Genomic DNA, 23970 nt, shown 5'->3' with positions numbered 1-23970 from the left:
GATAAATGAAAGGGAAGGTTGTGCAGGGTGTTTCTTATTTCATGATAAGAATATGGGAATTGATTCTGTGGGAAAAGGACTGCTCTTGGGTGGAGAGTTTCAGATACATGCTTCTATGTTTCAACAGGCAGAATTACAGAGAACAGAAAGATTCCAGACAGAAAAGGTGATAAGAGAAATATTGCAGCAAAGGGTTCTACAGGCATCAATAGTTACTTAAGTTTGGATTCATCAAAATTTTACTTTTTAATGTAAAAATAAATTGTTATAGGTATTATTATAAGAGAATAATGTGTATCTGTTATTGTTTTTTGATAAAACTCTACCACTCTAGGGGATATGACATAAGCCCCAGTTTTTGGAGTGTTGGTGGCAAATGTTATGAATGACAAAGAAGTAAGTACATTTGTGGCTTGAGACAATTTAACAAATGACTAGTGATTTGTTGACTTTAACATTATTTTATTATATATCAGATATTGTCTTTTAGAAATCTGTAACATATTTGGGGTAAAAAAGGGAGTTCATAACCCACTTGAATCTAATGTATGAAATATGATATGTCAAGAGCTTTGTAATGTTTTGAACAACCAATAAAAGAAAGAAAGAAAGAAATAATAGCCATCCTTTCAATTATTTAAAGCATCCTTCAAGTTTATGGCATAATATTTTCAAGGGTAAAAAGACTTTGTTTCTTAATGGGGTCAAAGTAAAACCAAATGTTATATATTTTTTTCTGTTAAATATTTTCAAAGCAATGTTTAAAAAAGCATATTGATGAGCCGGGTGCAGTGGCACACACCTGTAATCCCAGAGATTTGTGAGGCTGAGGCAGGAGGATTGCAAATTTATGTTCAGCCTCTGCAACAGTGAGACACTGTTTCAAAATAAAAAGGACTGGGGATATGGCTCACTGGTAAAGCACCCCTGGGTTCAATCCCCAGTACCAAGATAATTAAGAAATAAATAAAATAAAAAAGTAAAAAAAGGCTGGGAATGTAGGTTGGTGGTAAAATGTCTTAGGTTTAATCCCCAGTACCACCAAACACACACACACACACACACACACACACACACACACACACTCATACACATACACACTGTATGGAGAGAAAGACACACACACACACACACACACACACACACACACCTACACATGGGGGGGGGGAGAGAGAGAGAGAGAGAGAGAGAGAGAGTTTTTCATTAAATATTACCCATATAGAGGAAATTATTCACTTTGAATAGGCAATTTGATTTGGAACATGAAATTAAAGGAATACTAGAGGCAACATTCTCAATCCACATTGATATTTAGTAGAGGAGGAATCTGAGGAGGAGTAGAATTTGTTTGTCTGAATTACACAGCTAATTTGATACCAAAATGAAACTAAAAGCCAGTGTCAGGATTCTTACCCCAGTTGTTTTTACAATTTACATGTCTGGAGAAATGGTTAAAGCTAGCTTTCTTTATAATTACTACTGCCTGGTTTTAAACACACAAAAATGGTCTCCACGTTACATTATTATGTACCAGTTATTTGAAAGTTAGTGTAGTGCATAAATTTACATAGTAATTATCTTTTGGCTACATACATAAAAACAAGGATATCCATTTCTCCCCAATAAAAACCTTTGTTTGTTTTTTGTACCAAACAGCTATTTAGTGTTACTTATTGGTGAAATTAAATTTCTTCAATTTCATAGTATTATTACTACAGCCACCTTGACAGAATTATAGTGATAGAAGGATATTTCTGGTGGAAGCAGTTATTTAAAAAAAATCTATAAAATTATATCAGCAGCTCTACATCCTGAACAATACTAGCCTTTTACTAGATAGGTATATTTAAAAAGTATTCTGTCTTTTCAGCTAAAGCCTCTTCTGAATTTTTTCAGAGATGATGATTTATTTATAATACATACTAATTAATAGTTCACATATAGATTAGCTAGTGATTACGTAACAGTATTCATAGAAAGGCTGAAGATTTTGCAAAGCAATATTTGGCTTCTCTGTGGAATCTGTGAAATCTTAAATTGGCTTGAGCATAAAGAAGCCAATGAATTCCAATTAGTCACTTTATATAATATTTGGGGGAAATTATGAAATACATATTTAGATCCAAGTTGTCTTAAAAATATGCATTAACAACTTGAATTTTCCGTTGAGAATAAAAGTTTGTTTTTGACCTGACATAAATCCAAGGGATGTGGAAAAAATTAACATAAATTCTTAATCTTTGTATCATTAATACTTTATGTATAGATAAAATTCACAGTGTATTTAATAAGAAAGAATGTAATATTTGTCAGTCATCAAGGAAATAGGAGGGGCTGGTAGAGCACTTGCCTAGCATGTGTGAGGCCCTGGGTTTGATTCTCCCACCACATATAAAATAAAGATCCATAGACAACTAAAAAAATATTAAAGAAAATAGGAGATGGCATCAAGTAAATCTAGAAAAGTGAGATTCAAATGTTTATAGCCAAAGGAATTTATTGGAACCATCAGCCATTGTTGGTGGCTACTATTATTATCAAACCTGGAAGTAGAATATATGGGCTTAATACTTTGCACCCATAAAAAGTTTATAAAAATGCTTTTAACCAGCCTTCTTCTGAGGAACTTCTTGGTGGACCGTGTAGTAGGTTATTAGAAAATTCATGTGAACTTTCATGTACTCATATCAGATGAATAACATGTTTCATTAATTATATATATTTTAAACAGCCAACAATAAAAACAATCAGAGGCAAACAAATGAAATACAATAAAAAAATGAAATATTTATTCTTTTGGCTCAATAATGAAGTAGCTCACCATTCTTTTTTAGTAATAGCAATCCCCTGCATGCAGTTCATCAATACACTACAATAAATAGTTTTGTAAAAGTAGTTAACATTAAAGTTTTGGTTTGTGCAAAAAACAAAAATTTATAACATGTTAGGTAATTGCACAACTTTGCCACTTGTTCATGGCTTAAAAGGACAGAGTTATATCTGTAATAACTTTAGTGCAGCAGGAATTAAAAAAATAAGCCTAGTCTGCATATGCAAATACTACAAAAGTTAAGTTAAAAAAAAATTCCATGAATGAAGGGTTATTTTGAGGCAACCATTGTTGGTAGAAAATGGTCTAGGTTTGAGTTTTTGACCAATGTATTTCCTATTGGAATGGTAGAAAATATAGTATAACAAAGAAATCCAAAAAACCCATTGTCTAATTTTATTTTAGGAAATTATCTATTGAAAAGTCTTGTGGATTCAAAAGTTTGGAATTATGATTATAAATAAAAAGCAAAAGCATAAAATAAAATAAATTGCCATGTCATCAACCTGAAAATAATTTTCTTATGTACAAAATGTTGACAAATAAAATTGATCATATTTTTACATTATTTATATTTTAACAAGTTTTAGACATACTTTTAGCAAAATATGAATATGACAATAGGCTATACGCAGTTTGTTTCATTGAAATTGAGAGAGACACTGTATGATACTCAAGTTGAATTAAAAAATGCAAAAGTAAAGGAGTCTTTTAATAACTTCAATCTATTATTATGCTTGACATGTAGACAGAGCTGGTTGACTTCATTCTACCACCAACGTGTGACTTCTAACCAAGACTCGTGAAGAATGGATCGAGTAAAATAGAGCAGCATAGGCAATATTGACATGCATTAGTGATAGCCTTCAAACTATTTATGTGTAATGAGTGAACAGGTTACATCCCTGTTGGAAGCTCGCAAAAGACACATAAACTGTGGTACATATTTAATTTAATATAAGTTGTTTATTGGGCTATATATGTGTATATATTTGCCCAAACATGCACCACAGGATAAAATAACTATTTACATAAAAGAGGGTATTTAATTGACATAAACTGTCAGCTTTGCTGAGAGCAGAAGATAGCAAAGCAATACTGCAGCAGGAAGTGGAACTACTCTAAAGTCATACTTTAGATATACTTTTCTAGAACAGATTTATTAGATTACTTTTTTTGGAAAGCATTTTACCAAAATTAAATATAGATCTCTGGAACTTAGAATAAAATTTGCACTTGCTGAAACAGAATACTTTGCATAAAAATAATCCTTTAAATATTAGAGGACACTTTACAGGCACATAACTGTTCAGATGTAAACAAACATAAGAGACTAAAACACTTTTTTAAATTAAAGCATCTAGAAAATGGAAGTACTTGAAACTGTGAACATCAGAATTTTTTTTTTTCTGGTTTTGAGCAAGGATTTCATCAGGAAAAAAAAAAACAAAAGTATTATTATTATTTTTTTTGTTACTGGGGATTTAACCCAGGGGCACTTAACCACCAAGCCATATCCCCAGCCTTTTTTATATTTTATTTTGAGACAGGGTTTCACTAAGTTGCCTAGAGCCTCGCTACATGCTGAGGTTGGTCTTGAACTTGTGATCCTCCTGCTTCAGCCTCCCCCAGTCACTGGGAATACAGGCATGTGCCACCACGCCCAGCTCAGGCAAAATATTTTTGTCTGATTATTTAAGAGACTTATGGGGTAGGAACACAGAGCTCTTATATAATTTTCCCTCAACATAAACCTCATTTACAAAAATAGTGACATAATATTATGAATAAACTATGAATCAAGGACCAGGGAAATCCACTAGAACAAATTTTGTAAAAATATGGCAGATATGGAAGTTAAAAATAGAGCAGATGCGAGTACTCTACTAAAGGTGTTTGGTGTAGTCACAACGATCACTTTGCACAGCTTTCCCTGTGGTCTAGGTAGCCGTTGAGTCCTCCTCAGCAGTGTCAGCTGGTAATGAAGCAGCAACCTCTTGTCAATGTGGATACCCTGTCTCACAGAGTTGCAAGTGACAGAGAGGTCACTGTCGTGTATAGGCACTGACCATGAGTATTTGTTACAACAGTCAGTTTGGCAAGGACCTCCTCTGGAGTCCAGTTGACACACACACTATACCTTCATAGGCTGTAAACAATTGATTACAAAGATAATGCTTTGTTTCTTTTTTACTTTTGATTTTCTCTGACCTCTTTCCCTTTGCTTTCTTTTTCTGGCTTGTCTTTCTCAAACTTTTCTTTGTCTGGTTTTGTAACGCTATCATAGGAAGGAGGAGAAGTGGTAGAGGAACTTCCATCTGTTTTCTCTGGGGTGGAATTCCCATTTAATTTGTCAATAACCATGCCTTCTTTTATAGGTAAGTCAATCCTCCCTTTGATTGTTTCTTTGTTATATTTACTTGATATGTTTTTTAACCTTTGCTTTAAAAGATAGCATCTGAAATTACGCTGAATGATAGCAGCCGACACCTCTTCTTGCTTGCGCTTCAAAGTGGTAGTGATAGGCTCATAAGAGACTTTGGAGGGGTTCGATGCCATGAACCTATCTTCCATCTGTATTCGAAGGGCATCCATCTCTCCACTCTCACCCAAAACACGCTTTGTAAAAGCAAATAAAATGTCGAGGCAATGGATCCGGTCTCCACTGACCATCGGCAGGTCCATAGCAATGAGCTGGACTTTGTTTGGTTTTGCTATGAGAAGAGGAGGATCCAAGGCAGCTGCAAAATCAGAGAGCTTGGAGAACTCTATGAACTGGGTTGCATCAGGATCAAACTTCTCCCAAACCTCATAGAACATCTCAAAGTCATCCTCACTCAGGGGCTCTGCACTTTCTTCAGTAGCAACACTGAAGTTCTCCAGGATGACAGCGATGTACATGTTCACCACGACCAGAAAGGATATGATGATGTAACTGACAAAAAAGAAAATCCCAACAGAGGGGTTCCCACAGTCTCCTTTAACTGAACTTCCAGGGTGAATTGCGTCAGGGTCACAGTCAGGTGGGGCACTATTGAGAATAGGTGCCAGCAATCCATCCCAGCCAGCAGAGGTGGTGATTTGGAACAGGCAGATCATGCTGTTGCCAAAGGTCTCAAAGTTGAACATGTCATCAATTCCAGCTTCCTTCTTAACATAGGCAAAGTTGGACATTCCAAAGATGGCGTAGATGAACATGACCAGGAAGAGCAGGAGGCCAATGTTAAACAAGGCAGGAAGGGACATCATCAAAGCAAAGAGCAGTGTGCGGATCCCCTTAGCCCCTTTGATCAGACGTAGGATTCGGCCAATCCTGGCAAGACGGATCACTCGGAACAGGGTTGGGGACACAAAATATTTTTCTATCAGCTCAGCAAGAAACATTCCTGTGTAAAAATACAGAACAGAGCTAAATAGTGAATATATTGTGCTTATATGATTGCCTTATCTCTGTGTAGTCTGCGAAAACAACAGAATGTAAACCTTTACTAAATAATTGTATACTCTTGGATTTTAGCAATTAAATAGTACAATGATTGTAGAATATCATAAACCAATATAAACTTTTGAAATTTTTAAAATAATCTCAGATATTATCATGGCAATTTAAGATCATATAACCCAAATTTCTATGAATGCTTATCCCCACAAATCAATTGCGGAAATTTCAAAGACTACTTATGAAACATATAAATACATCTGTTTTCTATTTTTTAATGACATTCTTTAGTTAGAGAAAAATGAACACTATTTGATACAAATTTTCTAAATTTATTGTTCTATGGTGCCATCCATATCTTCTCTTTTCTCCTGTTAAAACTCAATCCTACTTTCAAGGGAAGTCTCAGATGTCATCACTCATACTTTGGAAAACTGTTAACTGCTCTGAGCAGTGCTGGTCATTTCTTCAGCTTTTTATGGTATAACTCTATTCTATTTTGATGACTTTTCAGAGACTCTTCTCTCAGCCTGTGATTTTTGTTTAAGACTATGAGAATATGATGACTTTTGTTTCCTATCCTCCCCACCCATCCCCCATTCAGTATTTCTAACATGATTCTAACTATCAGCTTTGTCCATACATCCAGGTTTCAGAGTTTTCATTCAGATTCGTTAGCACTGAACTTGAGATCTACATAATCTATTTTTCCTCACACCTAATTTCCCTGTTAAGCAGCTGGTAGGACTTGGGGGAACTGTTTCACTGTAACTGTACCTCTGTAATTAAAATGTTCTTACCTACAATGGAGAGAATCACTACTACAAAATCAAAGATGTTCCAGCCTATGGTGAAGTAGTAGTATCTGAGGGAGATGAGCTTCAGCACAAACTCCCCAGTGAACAGGACAATGAACACGAGGTTGATTCGGGACAGAACTAGAGTCATGTATTTGCTCTGGTCATCAGTTTCTACCATCATGGTGACCATGTTGAGGCAGATGAGGATCATGATGCTGATATCAAAGACCTGTCTGGTTACAAAATCAAACACCATTCCCTGGAATTTGTTCTAGAAAGAGAGAAGGGAGAGGAGGTTAATGTATGCATTTCATAAATAATGATCCATTAAAATTATAGAGAAAACTCTTTCCACATATGGTTATGAGATGTGTATCTACTCACATTACCCTAAACACTTTGTGCTTCATTGTTCTTCTTATTAATATGGATCTATCTACCACATGACCCCCACATTTGGTTTATTTCTACATTTAGAACACATGGAGAGAAAAAGATGACTAGACATAAAAGAGTGGCAATTGGCTGACAGTATGCATAGACTTTGCTTGAGTCTAATAACTATGATGATTTTTATAAAAAATAATGGCAACTAGTAATAAGAACTTAGAAATTAGGTTAATATAGATAGATTTTTATATAGATAGACACTCTAGGTCATTTATGAACATTTTAGGGATTTTCAGTTAAATCTTTTTTACTTCTTCAAAATAAGTCAGTCACTTTTCCATACAATTCTACTTTTTCCCATTTCGTGTTTCTATGTGTTTGTTAATTCATTTCTTTTTCTCTTCATCCTTTTTTTTTTGCTTGTGCCTCAGTAAACCTACATGACGAAAAATTTTGTTTTTGTCTAATTTACAGTCATTTTAGGAAGTACACCCTTTCGAATAGTCCTATTTTAACATTGTAGTTAAATACAACTTTACTACTTAAAGAAGTTTTTTACGATGTTGAATAAAAACATAAAATTATATGGCTTACCAAAAAACAAAGGTCATGAACTGACTTGCTTCCAAATTTAAATGAGTTTCAGTAAAGTAGGTTCATTCCCTTCTGTGTACAGTATTCTATGTCCCTTTGTCTCCTACTTAACACCTCTGAGCTCCAATGACTCTTTTTTCTGACATTTTTATTGGTGCATTATATTTATTTATACTAATAGGATTTGTTTTTACATACTTGTACATGCATACATTATCCAATTACTATTAAAAAGTATTGTAAAGCAAAATCACTTATAGGATTCATGAGATCTTGCAAAGTCCCAATTCTGGAAATCACATCTTGTGACCTGGGATACAATAATTATCTTCTTTGAGCCTCAGTTTCCTTATTTGTTACCAATCTTAGAGGATAGATGAGTTAGAATACAGTTCTGCCAACATAACTTATGATTATGACATTCCATTATCATGAAGCTCTAGCATATGCATTATGAATAAGCTTTTTTCTTTTTTGGTGTATGTAGTGAAACAACAAACAACTTGGATGGCATTCTTCCATTCTAAATAGGGTAGGAATATATTCTAGTCTTAAGAATGCAAGAACCAAGAGCATAGAGGGAGGAGGCCTTGACAGCTGGAAATCTCCACCTACTTAAGAGGATGTGAGAGTACCACTTAAGATCAGATGAACAGCAAGCCAGATGGGTCAGTGGCAGCAGAAGGGTGAACCTTGCTTTGAAATCAATTAGTGGGAACCCTGATCTGGAGATTTTCAATTTGTAAAAGATAAAGAATATTATCTTACTTTAAGAACTTGGCAATTGTTATTGAGTATAGCAGTTGAAATTTACACACAATATAAACTTCATAATTAGATCTATACATTGGTGACATCACCCAAAAGTTCTGATTCCGAGCACTACCCAATTAGATTATACGGAAACTTTGAAATTGCAAAGATTATGAATAATTCTCACTGAAGGCCGAGGAATGGGTTTCTGAGGTTTCTTGGATCCAAGTTTCTTCATTGCATTGTAATATTTTTTCTGTTCCTCTGTCATAAAGATATCTTGACCTCCAAAGTAAAGACATAGTACAAAACTGGTTACAATCCCAACACGTGTCACAATAGCACCTTTACCAAAATATTTCCAAGTCTTCCTTTAATTTTTTCTCAGTTTAAAAAAAGATATTATTCTACTACATCTAGAATCTTTCTGCTTCTCATATTTATGATAAATTTGGAAAACTTTAATATTATGCAAATCCCATAAGTAAACAAAATTCTGATTAGCACAGGGACCTAACTGATTATGTTGTTTAGAAGGAGGCTTAAGGATCTGAAATATATCTTCATGAAACAAAGTATGTTTTATTAGTCCATTTCACTATTGACAGGTTCGCTGCCTTATTCAACAATTTGTTTTGAACTCTTTTTGTGTGCTGAGCTGTGTACTGGCTATTAGTATTCCATAGATATACAAGACACAGTGAGGGCATTCGTGGAACATGCCTGTAATCACATTATCTGGGGGAGGCTGAAGCAGGAGAATCACAAGTTCAAAGCCAGCCTCAGCAAATTAGTGAGATTTTGAGCAACTTAAGGAGACCCTGTCTCAAACTGAAATACAAAAACCAGTTGGGGATGTGACTCAGTGGTTAAGCACCCCTTGGTTCAATTCTTGGTACTTATGGGGAAAAAAAAAAAAAAAAAAAAAAAAAAGACACAGCATCTTGTATCTGACCAGGGCAGGAAACTGAAAACATAGAGGAAAACTGCATAGTGATTTGGGGAAAAAATTGTTCTGCAGGGTCAATAATAAATTCTGAGACAGCTTTACATAGAAGGGTGCCCTAAACTAGGCCTTAAAGGATGAGTAAGAGTTTGCTGTACAAAACACCCCAGGAAGAGAAAATATCACAGATAAAGTCATGGAGATACAAGGGTATGGTTTGCTCAGAAAACGTCAGTGAAAATCAGCTGTGTCTGTAGCAACTCCTTGTGGCATTAGCTGGTAGGTGGGGAGTGACTGGGTAGCAGAGTAGTAGCTACAGAGAATGAGATGTGGGAGAAGATGAGGTCAGAAAAATGAGTGGAGGCAATTCCTAAAAGCCTCCACAAGACAAATGGGAGATCCAAAGATCTGCATTAGTGGTCACACTTTTGGGTAAGAAAGACACCACAGCAGCTCTTAAGTGGAGGGGAGCCACTGATTGGGGCAGTAGCTTAGCTGACCATGTAGTAAATTGAAAGTAATACAACACAGTCGTCTGAGGCAGTCATGGCTGTATGGCTGTGGGTATCCTGGTTACTTGGTGATAGAACAGACAGAAACTCAGAACAGCAAAAGCTGAGAAATACTTATCTTCTTTTTCTGCTGGTTGAAGTTATCTATGATGACACCAATGAATAGATTCAGAGTGAAGAAAGATCCAAAGATGATGAATATGACAAAGTATAAATACATATAAAGATTTTCTTCATATACAGGTTGAAGTTTAACCTAAATAATATTGAAAATATTAAAATATTGAATGATTAAAGTAGATTAATAATGTAGTGAGGGTTTTTACTGGATATAGAGCCACTTTTACCTTGTCTTAAGATACTATTTTAGAAAAACAATTCTTTTTTCAAATTAGCATGAAAATTTTCCAATTTTACAGTTTTCTTGAATCTTTTTCCCCACTGTGTCTTACAAAATGTAACATATCTTTATGTAACATATTTTTTAGCATAAATAACAATGATATAAATAGGGCAAACATTTTGAGCCTGTTATTGGTCTTATCATAATGTTTGACAATCTTTTCAGTGTGGTTTTGGAAATGCTGCTTCTTTCAAATATACCTTTAATAGAACATTGACTTCTAAGAGGGAAATACAGCATAAACAGTTATGTTCTGAGGAGTTGTTTTTATTTCTATTTTCGAAATTGCATTTTCCTGAAACTTGCTTGCTTTTCTGTATAATAATATTCTTGGAAGTTGCTTCACAGGCTGGTTTATCATATACTCTCCAGGGACAGGGAGAGACAATCACTGCTGAGTGGAGGAGTCTCACTTACAGGACTGATCTGATGTCTCATAATCCATGCAGTTAGATATCCTTTCATTACAGATATGTATTATATATTAGACATAGATTAAAAAATTATCAACCAATCAACCATCATAGTATACTGGCTTTAAGAGACCATTTCCACATATAATAATAAATATTCTAATTTTATATAACATACAATTTTGGGTCTCTCAGTTGAATTATCAACAATAGTCACTATGGAACATATAGCAGCTATTAACAGATAGTATTTGAGTAACACTTACATCTCGTGAATCAACAGCTGCATACATAATGTCCATCCAGCCTTTAAACGTGGCCTGTAAACAAAATATATTTGAATTTCACATAAAAACCTCATCCAAGACTATGGCATCATACCAGATGAAAATCTGAAAATATTGTTGCAAATAAATTTTGGCATGATATGAATTTTTCTATGAAGAGATTGGAGTGAATGGAATAAAAAAAAATAAATGGAAAAAGATTGGTATTTAGAGCTTTGAACTTGTTTTCTTTATTTCTCTTAGAAGATATTCTAATTTTTTTTTCTGTAATAAAATTTAGCTAGAGACTAGAATTTAGCTAGATGGATGAAAATTTCATCTCAGTCTCACATCCCTTTCTTACCAAAGAGTAAGCTTTATGATTCAAACCCATGGTTTAAACAAAACTCAAGTTTTACTAATCATTGGTTAGATAATATACTACCATCGAAGTAAAAGAAAATTAAACAGTACATTATTTTGAAATCCATCCCATAACATTTATATTTCCTCACATGACACAATCACATTTATTTAGACATTGCTACAATAAAATTATCTGGTTAATAATTTGTACATTTAAATTATCACTACTACAATTTATAGATTATCATTTTAATACTAAATTTCTCTTTTGACAATGATTGCTAAAGAAAACTAAAAATGAAAGTAGTGTTCAATAGTAAAAAAAAGGAAGAAGAAATATGAAATTATGCTCAAACATTCTAAAGGTTGCAGACTAGGAATGTAATAAACAACAGCAACATCTTTAGAGTCAACTTAATATTATACGTGTTATCATCTACTTTCCACTGTCAAATATTGATCACTCAAATGAAGAACATCAGAGAGATGATCTTACTTGAAACATGTTGAAAATGTAGTCAATACTCATATGGTATATCACTTACCACCTGAAGCAAGGCAAGATAGCCAGCGCCAACATTGTCAAAGTTTACTTTCACGTTTTTCCACCGAGCTTGCTTGCCAAGAGCTTGACAATCACTCAAATTGTTGACTTCACTAACTTCAAACATGTTGCCTGTTGTCATGTTAACACAGTGGTAGAACTTGCCAGCAAACAGATTCACACCCATGATGCTAAAGATCAGCCAGAAGATGAGACAGACCAGCAGCACATTCATGATTGAGGGAATGGCTCCCACCAGAGCATTCACCACCACCTAGAAGGGGAAACAAGAAGACCATTTACAAATGTTCAAAGTGGAAAACATTCCTTTCATTTTTGTATTTAGTATTATAGGATATTTTGAAAGGAGTTAAGTAACAACCTAGGTGAATTATTACTTTAGGTTTAAAACAGTGACACAACTGAAGGGCTAAGAATTTAAGGGAAGCAAACTATACCAAAACATGAAAAGAAACAAACAAAAATCCGATACAGTAAGATGGAGTCATAAAATGTGTGGTAGGGAAAAAAGGGAGGAAAAGGTGCATTAAATGCCAACAGAAGAAATAATCATCTTTTAGCAATACATTTTTAATTATCCAGAATATTAAATACTGAATAATGATTTGGACAAAAATGAGCAAATAAACCCTTTACAAATAAACATGTCTTAAATCTGTATCCTCGTATCAGGTAACATTTAATGACTATGAAGAATAAAGTTAGGAATTTACAAGGTCCTTTTATTTCCTATTGGCAAATCTCCATTTAAAAAACATATCAAATTAGGAAAGGAGGTGAGATATCTGTAGACATGAACGTATTGCACACATGTCCCCATTAGTCTTCCATGGTCTTCTAAATGGTCACTTCAGGGCACAAACTTTTTCATCAGACCAGGCTGACTGATTTTGTGAAAGGGAAATTCAATTATCCTTCACCTCGTTAAATTCTGAAGAGGTTAAGATATATTTTGAAATCTCTACAGCGCTCAAAAGTAACTTTTCTTATCTAATTTAATCTAGTTCAAATTGGACTATTTTTGTTTAGCATTTATATTGAATGAAGCTATTATTTGATTAAAATACTATGGACATTTTAGACATAAATATCAAAGAATTTAAAACTGACATAAAAATCTGAAATGTAAAATTGTAAAAATTTCCTGTACTAATTGAATTTCATTTCTCTCCGAAATTAAGCCATATATACTATGCATACTATGTTACGTTTCTTACTAAAATTTATGTAAAATAACCTGCATGCCTCTACAAATTCTACTATCTTAAAAAAGACTATTATACGTTTATTTGAATATTGGAATGGTAATTCTTCCATATAAGTGAATTAAAATGTTAATGAAATGATTTTTATATTACAGCATATTTATTTGTTTTCAATTTTTTCAATTGTCACCTCCCTTCTGAAATGAACTATTGCTATGAAAACAGAAGAGGGCCTAAGTCTTTCTTATCAGTAATAGTACACATTTGTTTGAGAAATGGGAAATTGTATGATTATTTATGAATTTGTTAACAGTAGCAATGAAATAAAATTAAAAACCAAGTGTTTTTTGCTTACAATGGTTTTGGAGATTCTGCAGAGTGGTTTCATTCTCTCTGATGAATAAATTTTGTAGTCAAGGCTGAAGCATTTTTATTGCCCCAAATAAACCACCTCCTAACATAAAAGTCTTGTGGCCTTGAAGAAATTTAATATCTCTGTGCATTTGCAAACCAGATTAAACAAAGCTGGCCTTTGTGCCAAAGAGTACTGAGTGGGGTGTGGTAAGCATGTACGTCATGTTTAGATGCATGATATCTAAAGTACTAAGGAAGAGAACTGAAAGGAAAATGAAAGTGCTATGGAAAAAGTGAACCTCACTGAAAATGTTACTTAAAAGTGAGATCTATAAAACAAAGCCTGGGGTTGTTTGAAATACTTAGCAAATTAGCTTAACAACTTATTTTGGTGCTCAGAATATACAGATTTTGTTGTAGCCTACTATTTATGTTGTTTTCTTGGATGTATAACAATTTTGGGGGGTTTTGGCAATTGAACCTAAGGGTGCTTGACCTCTGAACAACATCCTCAATTCCTTTTAAAAAAAATATTTGTTTATTTTTTCGAGACAGGGTCTCACTAAATTGCTAAAGCCCTTGCTAAATTGCTGAGACTGACCTTGACCTTGTCATCCTTCTGTCTCTGCCTTCAGAGTCACTGGAATTACAGACATGCACCACCATGCCCAGCATCAATTTTTATTACTAATGTTGATTGAAGAGTTAAAGTACACAAAAACCATTCTGCCTTTAATTCCTTACCAGTACCTTTCCCGCCCCCTCCAAAGGCACAGACAGAAGTTTATTTAGGAAAGTAGATATATATTCAAGGAAGAATGGAGGCAATCTCAAGAGACAGAGGCCTTTGGAGGGAGAGTGAAGAGTATACATTCAAGGGAGAATACAGGCTATCTCCAGAAGAAGAGAAAACTTTACCAGTACTTGTTGAAGAAGCAAATTTAAATATTATGAAGGGTTAAAAAAACAAAAAACAAAACAAAAACAAAAAACCCTCATAGGATGAATGTCAACAGTCAGCAGTCATTTCAAAGTGTGTAGGCAATGAAAAGAAATAACTGGCAGCACGAAGTTTTTGGATGTTGTGGAAACGACATCCTTGAACTGTGATCCCAAACCTGGATTCTATCACAATTTTGAAAGGCCTAAACTAAACTTCCGTTTCAAGAGGTTAGACTTAGTGGTCACTAAGATTCATGCTGTCAAGTTTTGTAATTCTCTGATGTAAATATCAGAAGAGGATGGTAGTCTGAATCTAAATGACTGACTACATGTTATTTTGATATGAATCTTAAAGAGCTTCCAGTCTTACCCTCATTCCTTCAAATCGAGATAAGGCTCTTAGAGGTCTTAAAGCTCTGAGTGTCCGGAGGGATTTGATGGCACCAAGTTCTGAGTAGCCAAGAGCAGTGGCTACCAAACTGACCAAAGAAACCTACAAAAGGAAAAAAAAAATATTAATTAGTCCACCAATAAATCAACTATTGACTAAAGGCACAGGATGCCGTGCTGAATGAAGGTTTAGACATGCAACCTTTGCTTCTGCACTGTGGGATCATCTTACCCACCAGCCTCATCCCCAACCACTGAATATCAATGAAACTGCAATATTTGCCTACTCTTACAAACATTTGTAACCCCCTCCTGCTAGATACGTCACACTGTAGATCCCTTTACAACCTATGTATATGCCAAAGATTATTGAAGGCTTAGTTTAAAAGCCAGATCTTCCATGGATGCGTTCTTAGTATTGTTGATTAGCAATCATGTTTCTCTCCCAAATTATGTAGCATCTGACTATGCATTCTAGAGGTATTTACATATAATAGAGTCAATTGGTTAGATACCTTGTCTTCCCTTGCAGTTCATGCAAACATTTTATTATCTGGGTTGAAACACTTTTTTACTTAACATGCCTAAAACTCTCTGACTGAACATACTTTAGTGGTTATGTATTGGATAAATAAATAAGGGGAAATTTTTACCTGAAAAAATTCTATCCAAATTATCTATTATACTTACGATGAGAATTAGTATCTATTATTTAGAGTGGTCATACACCTTTCTGATATTTATACATTTGTTAAATTGCACTTAAATATATGAAATATTAAAAATAAAAAAGACATGTCCTTTTCAGGAAAGGGAACTTTTTTGTTTTAATATAATTTCTTGATTACGTGCACAAATTCCAAGAAGTAGGTATCACCTTTGCATTAGTAAGTTGAGCACCACCCATCCACAGAAAGAAAGAAGGAAGGAAGGAAGGAAGGAAGGAAGGAAGGAAGGAAGGAAAAGGAAAGGAAAGGAAGGAAGGAAGGAAGGAAGGAAGGAAGGAAGGAAGGAAGGAAGGAAGGAGGAAGGAAGGAAGGAAGGAAGGAAGGAAGGAAGGAAGGAAGGAAGGAAGGAAGGAAGGGTCTGCTCAAGGACACATGGTATCAAGGGTGACACTAAAACTAGCATATGGTTTTTAAAGGCAAAAGAAACCACTTTCTTTTCATGGTTTAATTTAGAACGTATCTTACAGAATTCAACAGAATAAGAAATGACTTAAATATTGAACTTGATCAGTGGCAGAATAATTTATGGAGCTATTATTTCTATCTTGGGTTTGCTGCTACAGAAGACAGGAAAGATTGGACAGGCTATTAAAGGACTCAGAGGTTTCTATGTTTTAGACTATGCTTCAGGAGACATTAACAGCGTTTTCATATTCTTATAGGTACTGTTTGAAGACTTATTCCATTTTTCCAACCAAGTCCTTTATTTAAGATAAGAGTTTTTGAAAGGAGGTGGCTGCAAATTTCTCAAGAATCTAAAGTAAGAAAGCTCATGCTTTGAAAGGAAAAAAAAAGATCATGTACAAACCAGTGGGTGCTGGAACTATAGGAAGACAGGCATTTAAAGGCCAGGAGGTCCCACTTGCATTTCACTACCCTATACAGGAATGGAACTGTTAGGGAAGGTGGACATTAGTAAAACTGTGCTCCTTGGAGTTTTATTTTGTTTTGTATTGTTTTGGTACTAAGCATTGAACCCAGGAGTGTTCTACCACTGAGCTACAACTCCCTTTTTATTATTTCTTTTGAGATGGTGTTTCGCTTATTTGCCCAGGTTGACTTTGAACTTGGGATCCTCTTGCTATCAGACTCCAGAGCAACTAGGTTTATAGGTATGAGCCTGATGAAACATTTCTCCTTTTCCTCCTTCTTTCTGTATACTGAGGACTAAACCCAGGGATGCTTTACCACTGATCTACATCCCCAATTCTTTTTAATTTGGATAGTATCTTGCTAAATCACTGAGGCTGACCTTGAATTTGAGATCCTCTTGCCTCAGCCGCCCTCCCAGATTGCTGGGATTATGAAATATGCACCACTGCACCCATCCAAAACAGTGTTTCTTTTAATGGACTTTATGGCTCAGAAAACAAAGTGCCAGAGTAGCAACCTTATATAATGAGGATCAGCAGAACTTACTCTTTTTTTTTCTCCCTGGGCTACAATGTCCCAGAGTTTCTGAAAGTTACAAAGGTGAGACAATAAAAAATTGTATGACATTGAACTTCCTGGCAAACCTGAGATGGGATTTGTAGCATATTTGATTTATTTAGGAAAATAAAGGAAATTTAAAAGAAATGTCTGATTCTCAGAATATTCATTATAGATTGATTTAATCAAGTAGCTTAAATATTCTGTGTAAATCATTCGGATAAGATTATCGTAATATTACCAATAATGTAAATAATTTTTCTGGTTTCCTTTTGACTTAAGACAAATGTCATCTGTGTAAGACAGAAACTCATTTTATTATTGGGTTAGCTAATGTAAAAATATGAAGCCGATTTTGAAATGAGATATTTTAAATCTATTAGAAACAGAGGTAGATTCTTGCAAAAGGTTTAAAGATTTCAGCATACATAAAGTTTGAAGCTAATGTTCTATACTGGCAAGGCACTTGACAAATTACAAATTGGTGCAAATTCCAGCATAAACACTAGATATACTAACTTGGACAAGCAACTTAACTTTTCGTTGCCTTAGCTTCCCCATTTGCAAATGAGAATAATTACCGTTTCCATTTCATAAAACTCTGAAGATTAAATGAGTTAGCATATGTTAAGTGTTTTCAGTAGCACCTATATACAGCAATAAATCAGGGTTAGGGATTTTCATCATTATTATGTAAGGCTCTTCATGAGGGCATTCCCACAATAAGGGCTTAAAAAGTTCTAGATAATACATTGTGCTACTACCACAACAGTCTAGCTTCATTATTGTGGATGTCAGGATGTCAAGAATTAAGGCAGGAACCACTAGATTCCAGAGGTTGCTGACAGCTGGAAATCCACATTAGGATCAGAAAGTGTCCCTATTCTTCTGCTGTTCACATCAACGGAACAGCTGACAGAAATCTAAGGAGCCCTTGAACAGGCAGGGAAGAGTTCCCCAGCAACCTGTAGCCAAGCATCTCTTGTCTACCACACCACCCTGCTGTGCTGCGTATAAAGTGGAACCCCCGAGTGCAATAAATATTTCCTTCTGGTTGAGTATGGAGTTTGTTTTGGATACATCAGCATCTTAGGATAATTTAAAAACTAAATTTAAAGTTATTATGAGTGATGCACAGATTAGTTTTCTGAAAAATGACACTTAAGAAAAACTTGATAAGGATCACAAGAATTTTGATTGCTTCCAACCAATTTCAAATAAATATTAATTAAATCATGTATTTAGTTCACTCTATGGCTAGTACCTATGGTATATAGTTTGCTGAAATCTAAAATAGTTCAATATATTTGTGGTTTTATAAAAATAATACCTTTTTGATTTGGGGATAATAAAAAAAAGAATTATACAGACACAGTAAAAGTAGTCCACCTAGTTTGATATTATGGCAGAGGCATGGAGTCCTTTTGAGGTCCTTCTGGATTCCAAACTGATTTACTATACTTGTCATTCACTCCTTCGTCTCTATTTTCTCCTCTATCTTTCCAACAACCATTCTATTCCCTTCACTTCTGTGAAACATCTCTCATCCACAAAATCAATGTTCTCCCTTTTGCCAAATCTAAGTGACCTTCCTGCAGCCTTTGAAAACAAGTTCTCCCTTCCTTTGATAAAATCTTCTCTGAGATTCTGTGACACCATGCATTCAAGTACGACTTCTCAGTAGAATTTACTCTCTCTTTCTTCTTTGCCTGACTTCTAAGTGTTAAGGTGCCCCACGATTTGGTTCTGGATGTCCTAGTTCATCTACATTCTCTGTCTAGGAGGGCCAAAACAAATTCAGTTTCTTTGACTTTCACTCATGTTTCATCACACACAAGCACACCAGTTTCCTTTCTCTCTCTTGAATATCATCAGCTCCTCCCCACTCCAGAGCCAATGGATTTTATGGCCCCCTCTTCCTAACTCCTCTTCAGAGACATCTGGTGGACAAAATCTGACTTTGTCCTCCTGTTCCCCACACTATGATCACCTTCTATCCCACCACCCTATTTTATTTCTAGCAGTAATCTAATTATTTTAATCTATTTTTTTAGTTGTAGTTGGACACAATACCTTTATTTTATTTATTTTTATGTGGTGCTGAGGATTGAACCCAAGGCCTCACACATGCTAGGTGAACACTTTTACCACTGAGCCATAACCCCAGCCAAGTAATCTAATTTTTAGGTTTTATTTATTTACACTTTTGCTCTTTGCTTCCTCCACTTTCTGCCCCATAGAGCCTAAGTTCTAATAGAGAGCTTGCCCCATCATCTTCATATCTCCTCTGTCTGGAAAAGAATATGGTGCTTATTATTAGGCACCAGTCATGTCGACTGAACACATGAATGAATTTTAGGAGATGAGAAAGAGTATACGGCAATCTAATTTTACCTTGTAGGGGATTAAAGAGGTTAAATTGTTTACATAGATACCTGTCTCAAGTATATAATATATATATATATACATATATATATATATACCACACATATATACGTTATATATAATATATATGATATACATATAACATGTGTATATTATATATAATAAGCTGATTTCTTATGAACTCAAAGGTTAAATATATTTTGGTTATGCAAGCTAGAGACAGTGCATATAATATATAAATATTATATATGTGTATATAATATATTATATATGTGATATATAATACATAATATACACGTATATCATATATTATATATAATATATAATATACACGTATATCATATATTATACATAATATATAATATACACATATATACTTTTTTTTTATATTCTGGGAACTGAACTTGGGCACTTGGCCACTGAGCCACATCCCAACCTTATTTTATATTTTATTAAGAGACAGGATCTCACTGAGTTACTTAGTTCCTCACCATTGCTGAGGCTGGCTTTGAACTAGGGATCCTCCTGCGTCAGCCTTCCAAGCCACTGGGATTATAGGCGTGCACCACTGTGCCTGGCTTTTGTTTTTTATGCATTTAAAGGAATTTTTGTTGTTGGTAGTGATTCATTTAAGTTTTTTGTGGTTATTGGGTTTAGTTCCAACAATGTAACCTATGGATTATGAAGCTATTTTAAGATATTGTACTTGTACTTTTAAAACCTTTATGTTTACTTTTTTCTGAGAGATTCTATCACATTTTGAAGTCTTCAAACATGATCTACATACATGACAAAATTTTGAGTAGAGGGGATTATTGAACATACTTGGTATTCTCTTATTTCAGAGAGAAGATGATTATACATGCTACATCTAAAGCCAGTATCATTCTCTCTCTCTCTCTCTCTCTCTCTCTCTCTCTCTCTCTCTCTCACACACACACACACACACACACACACATCCCCCATTATTTGCCTAAAATGTTTACAGTGGATCAGTTAAACTGGAAATCTATGGGAGAAAAAGGAAAGCTGAATTGAGAATTAGGAAACATGGACACTAGGGTCAGCTTTATTAAGCAGTTGTGTTATTTCAGGAAAATTATTTAAACTGAGGCTTCAGTTTCCTGATATCTAGAATAAAGGCTAGACACTCTAAAATTCATTCTAGCTACAAAATACGAGAATATTGAACTTTCCTTAATGGACAACTTTTTGAGACAATATTTAGATTCACCACTATTATTTATGAAAGGCCAGATATGGAAATTGGAGGTCATTTATGCTTCATTAAAAGTGATTTGGCAGCTGATTTCTTATGAACTCAAAGGGTTAAATATATTTTGGTTATATAATCATGAGTGTAATATGTATGAGAGAAAAGAGTAGAATCGGATAGACCCAGACTTGTCAAAACTGATAAAAAGAATGAATGCACACATATGGCAGGCATTGATTCATATTGGCAAGTGTTGGAGCTAAAAATAAAGTGCTTTAGGATGGCTAGGAAACAGCTAGAGATAGTGCATGAGGCACCTTGCTCTGTTGGTAGACTGTGAAGCCTGTGCAATGGAATATCCCAGACTACAAAAAAGCAGATGACTGTCATTTTGCCCCAGCACTTCTCTATCATTTGGAATTAAAAAAAAAAAAAAAAAAAACAGGTTGCAAATCAGGTAGATTCTATAATTGCCATGTTCCTATGACGACTCACCAGCATAATCAGATTCAGAGCAGACACATACCTAACCCTTTGCATGGTAAATATCTGATTAGCTACTGGTATATCCAACTACTGATTTAAAAATGGAAACATATTTTGTTGTCTCCGTGGGTATGTGGCTGAAAAGAGACAGTAAATGGGTTAATTTAACATTATCTAGTCACATGTACTCTAATAAGGGCTTAGAGCTCAATTCCCACAATTAATGTCCCCAAATCTGTCTTGACTTTGCCTCCTGGAGATATTTTTTAATTGAGCTGTTAATAAGCTAAGTGCTTAGATGTCAATTATCAGATTGTTTAACTGTCCTTTATCTTGAGGTCCTTAACTTTCAGGAGAAAAGGAAAAAGAGCTAGCTATCATCTTGTGGTATATAACAACCTCTCTGGTTTTTTTTTTTTTTGTTGTTGTTGTTGTTTTTTCTTACCACTGTCTACATTTTGGGGACTTCGTCTACTCTTATTTGTAAGATATTCCTCGTTTTTTAATTTGTTACAATTTTAAAAACCCTGTACAATTATGTCAGCATTAGTGAAAATAGTTTTTTAGTGCCAAGGTTTTAATCTTAGAAATATATGTGATGTCAAACTTGAGTCTTTTAAAAGTAATTTCATAATAATCATTCAGGATACTTACATCAACAATCAAGAAATCCAGCCAGCACCAGGCGTTAGTGAAATACGTTTGAAATCCATAAGCTACCCATTTGAGAAGCATTTCCAGAATGAATATATAAGTAAAGACCTTGTCAGCGTATTCTAGCATGGTTTTGATAGTCTTTCGCTGTTCAATATATATATCTTCAAAAGCCTGTGAAGCAAGAATACTTCGTTTTACCTTAAATTCTTGCAAAATTGCATAATTTAGTATGAAGCAATAATTTGTATTGGCTAACATCACAAAAGCATTGAACATCAGATAAACTCTTACAGGTAAAACTAACTGAGATGATTTCATGTGGGCTTTTATTTCTGCTTCTCACATCAAAAGGCTCTACTTCCATTACTGCTACAAAAACATACTTTTAGTGAGTAACGTGAACTCACAAAATAACCTGAGGTTCTGTTAATAAGAGACAGAGGTGGCTTATTCCAACTTTACTTTTTATGATTCCCTAAAGAATCTAGCTTATATTGAAAGAATAAGTTGATTCGCTAATGAAAGCCAAATATACTCTTAGTCCCTAATGTTAAAATTATTATTAGGGATAACTGGATGGTGTGTGCAACAGAATATCTCTAAATGGTTTATCCGTGAGGAAAACATCTGTTAGATAAACACCAGAGCAGAAATTTCATCTGGCTGATTCATGATTCTGATTTGTTTTGAATGGAATTTTGCATAATTAAACCATGGGTGTCTAGGTCTGCAAGGCACAGCTATTCCTCCACCTTTGACCCTTGAACATAGTCTATGCTCCTAGTATTTTTAGAAAACAAGCAAATTTACTAGAAGCTGATTCTTGCCAATATGCTTTTCACTTACCAAAGCACCGCTACTGAGAAGTATCATGAAGACAATGAAAGTCTCAAACCAGTTGTGCTCAACAATGCTATAGCAGGTTTTCCGAAGATTCCACCAGATTTTTCCTTTGCCTTCTTCTGTGCTTACTTGACAAAAGGGAAACTTTTTAATACACCCTAAAAGAAAACATTAAACATAATAAGTAAAAAATATATTTTAATCGTAAATAATAACAAATAAACTTTTTGCTCACTCCCTACCCCAGTTTCAGTTCATTTCCTAGTAACAGTCAACATCCCTCCTTGTATATGAATCATTTATAGACTTATATATTCAGATAGCTACTTAGAATTCAAGAAAAAACTTTACCCATATTGCTTGACTAAAAATGGTTTCATTCTTCAATACCCAACATGATCTCTTTGTCTTAAGGCCACTGAGGGAAATAGGGTTTTGGTATATTTCTCAGATTGGGCAAAACTACACATTAAAGATGTTTATTCATATTTTCATGTGATCCTGGATTCACTCCGTTTCTTCATGCATGGAAAATCCCACTGTCTTCCCAGGCATCAGCCCCTGTCAGTTTTCTCAAGCTAATTTAATTTCAGCCTCAGTGCTTTTCTTTGTCACACCTAGGACTCATCTTGGCAGTCAGTATCTCTATTCCTTTGTCTTCTGCTTCCTAGATTTCATATTTTTTCTAACTTCTACCCACTGTTCTGCTCTAGCTCTGGACATCTACTCATCAGATTAAATTCAATCACAATAAATCAATAAGTATTGATTTGTATGCAAGACACTACGCTGGTTGCTGTGGGAACAAATATAGCTCACCCTGCCCAGATTCTAAAACACAGCTACATCCCCAAACAGCTCTGGTCAGAGCACAAATTGATGCATTTGAAACTATAGGGGATGAGATGTGATTACTGAGACATCTATAAGTTAGCCATTGCCAATGCATTCTGAAGGGACTGCCATATCAGTGACATGACATTGCAGAATTCCATTTATCTCACAGGGCCAGCTTTCTTACATTCTGGAGTGTGGGAACAACAATAATGACAAAAT

General features: G+C 34.7%; 1 protein-coding gene across 8 annotated transcripts in view; it reads right to left on the bottom strand.

Moving 5' to 3' along the window:
- Positions 1–5020: 5020 nt before the first annotated feature.
- The window catches only part of LOC114101146 (sodium channel protein type 3 subunit alpha), a 77312-nt gene continuing 58362 nt past the window's right edge, over positions 5021–23970 (bottom strand). For all 8 annotated transcript variants that reach the window (XM_027946051.2, XM_071619385.1, XM_027946053.2 and 5 more), the window contains exons 18-26: positions 22918–23072; positions 22069–22242; positions 15149–15271; positions 12258–12530; positions 11347–11400; positions 10383–10520; positions 8994–9098; positions 7070–7340; positions 5021–6216 (exon numbers count right to left, since the gene is read on the bottom strand). In XM_027946051.2, the coding sequence (XP_027801852.1) occupies positions 5021–6216; positions 7070–7340; positions 8994–9098; positions 10383–10520; positions 11347–11400; positions 12258–12530; positions 15149–15271; positions 22069–22242; positions 22918–23072 (2489 nt within the window). The remainder of the gene's footprint in view (positions 6217–7069; positions 7341–8993; positions 9099–10382; positions 10521–11346; positions 11401–12257; positions 12531–15148; positions 15272–22068; positions 22243–22917; positions 23073–23970) is intronic.

Source organism: Marmota flaviventris, chromosome 11, assembly GCF_047511675.1.
Source record: "Marmota flaviventris isolate mMarFla1 chromosome 11, mMarFla1.hap1, whole genome shotgun sequence".
In the NCBI taxonomy this organism is placed as follows: domain Eukaryota; kingdom Metazoa; phylum Chordata; class Mammalia; order Rodentia; family Sciuridae; genus Marmota; species Marmota flaviventris.
This window is presented reverse-complemented; position numbering and strand designations above follow the sequence as displayed.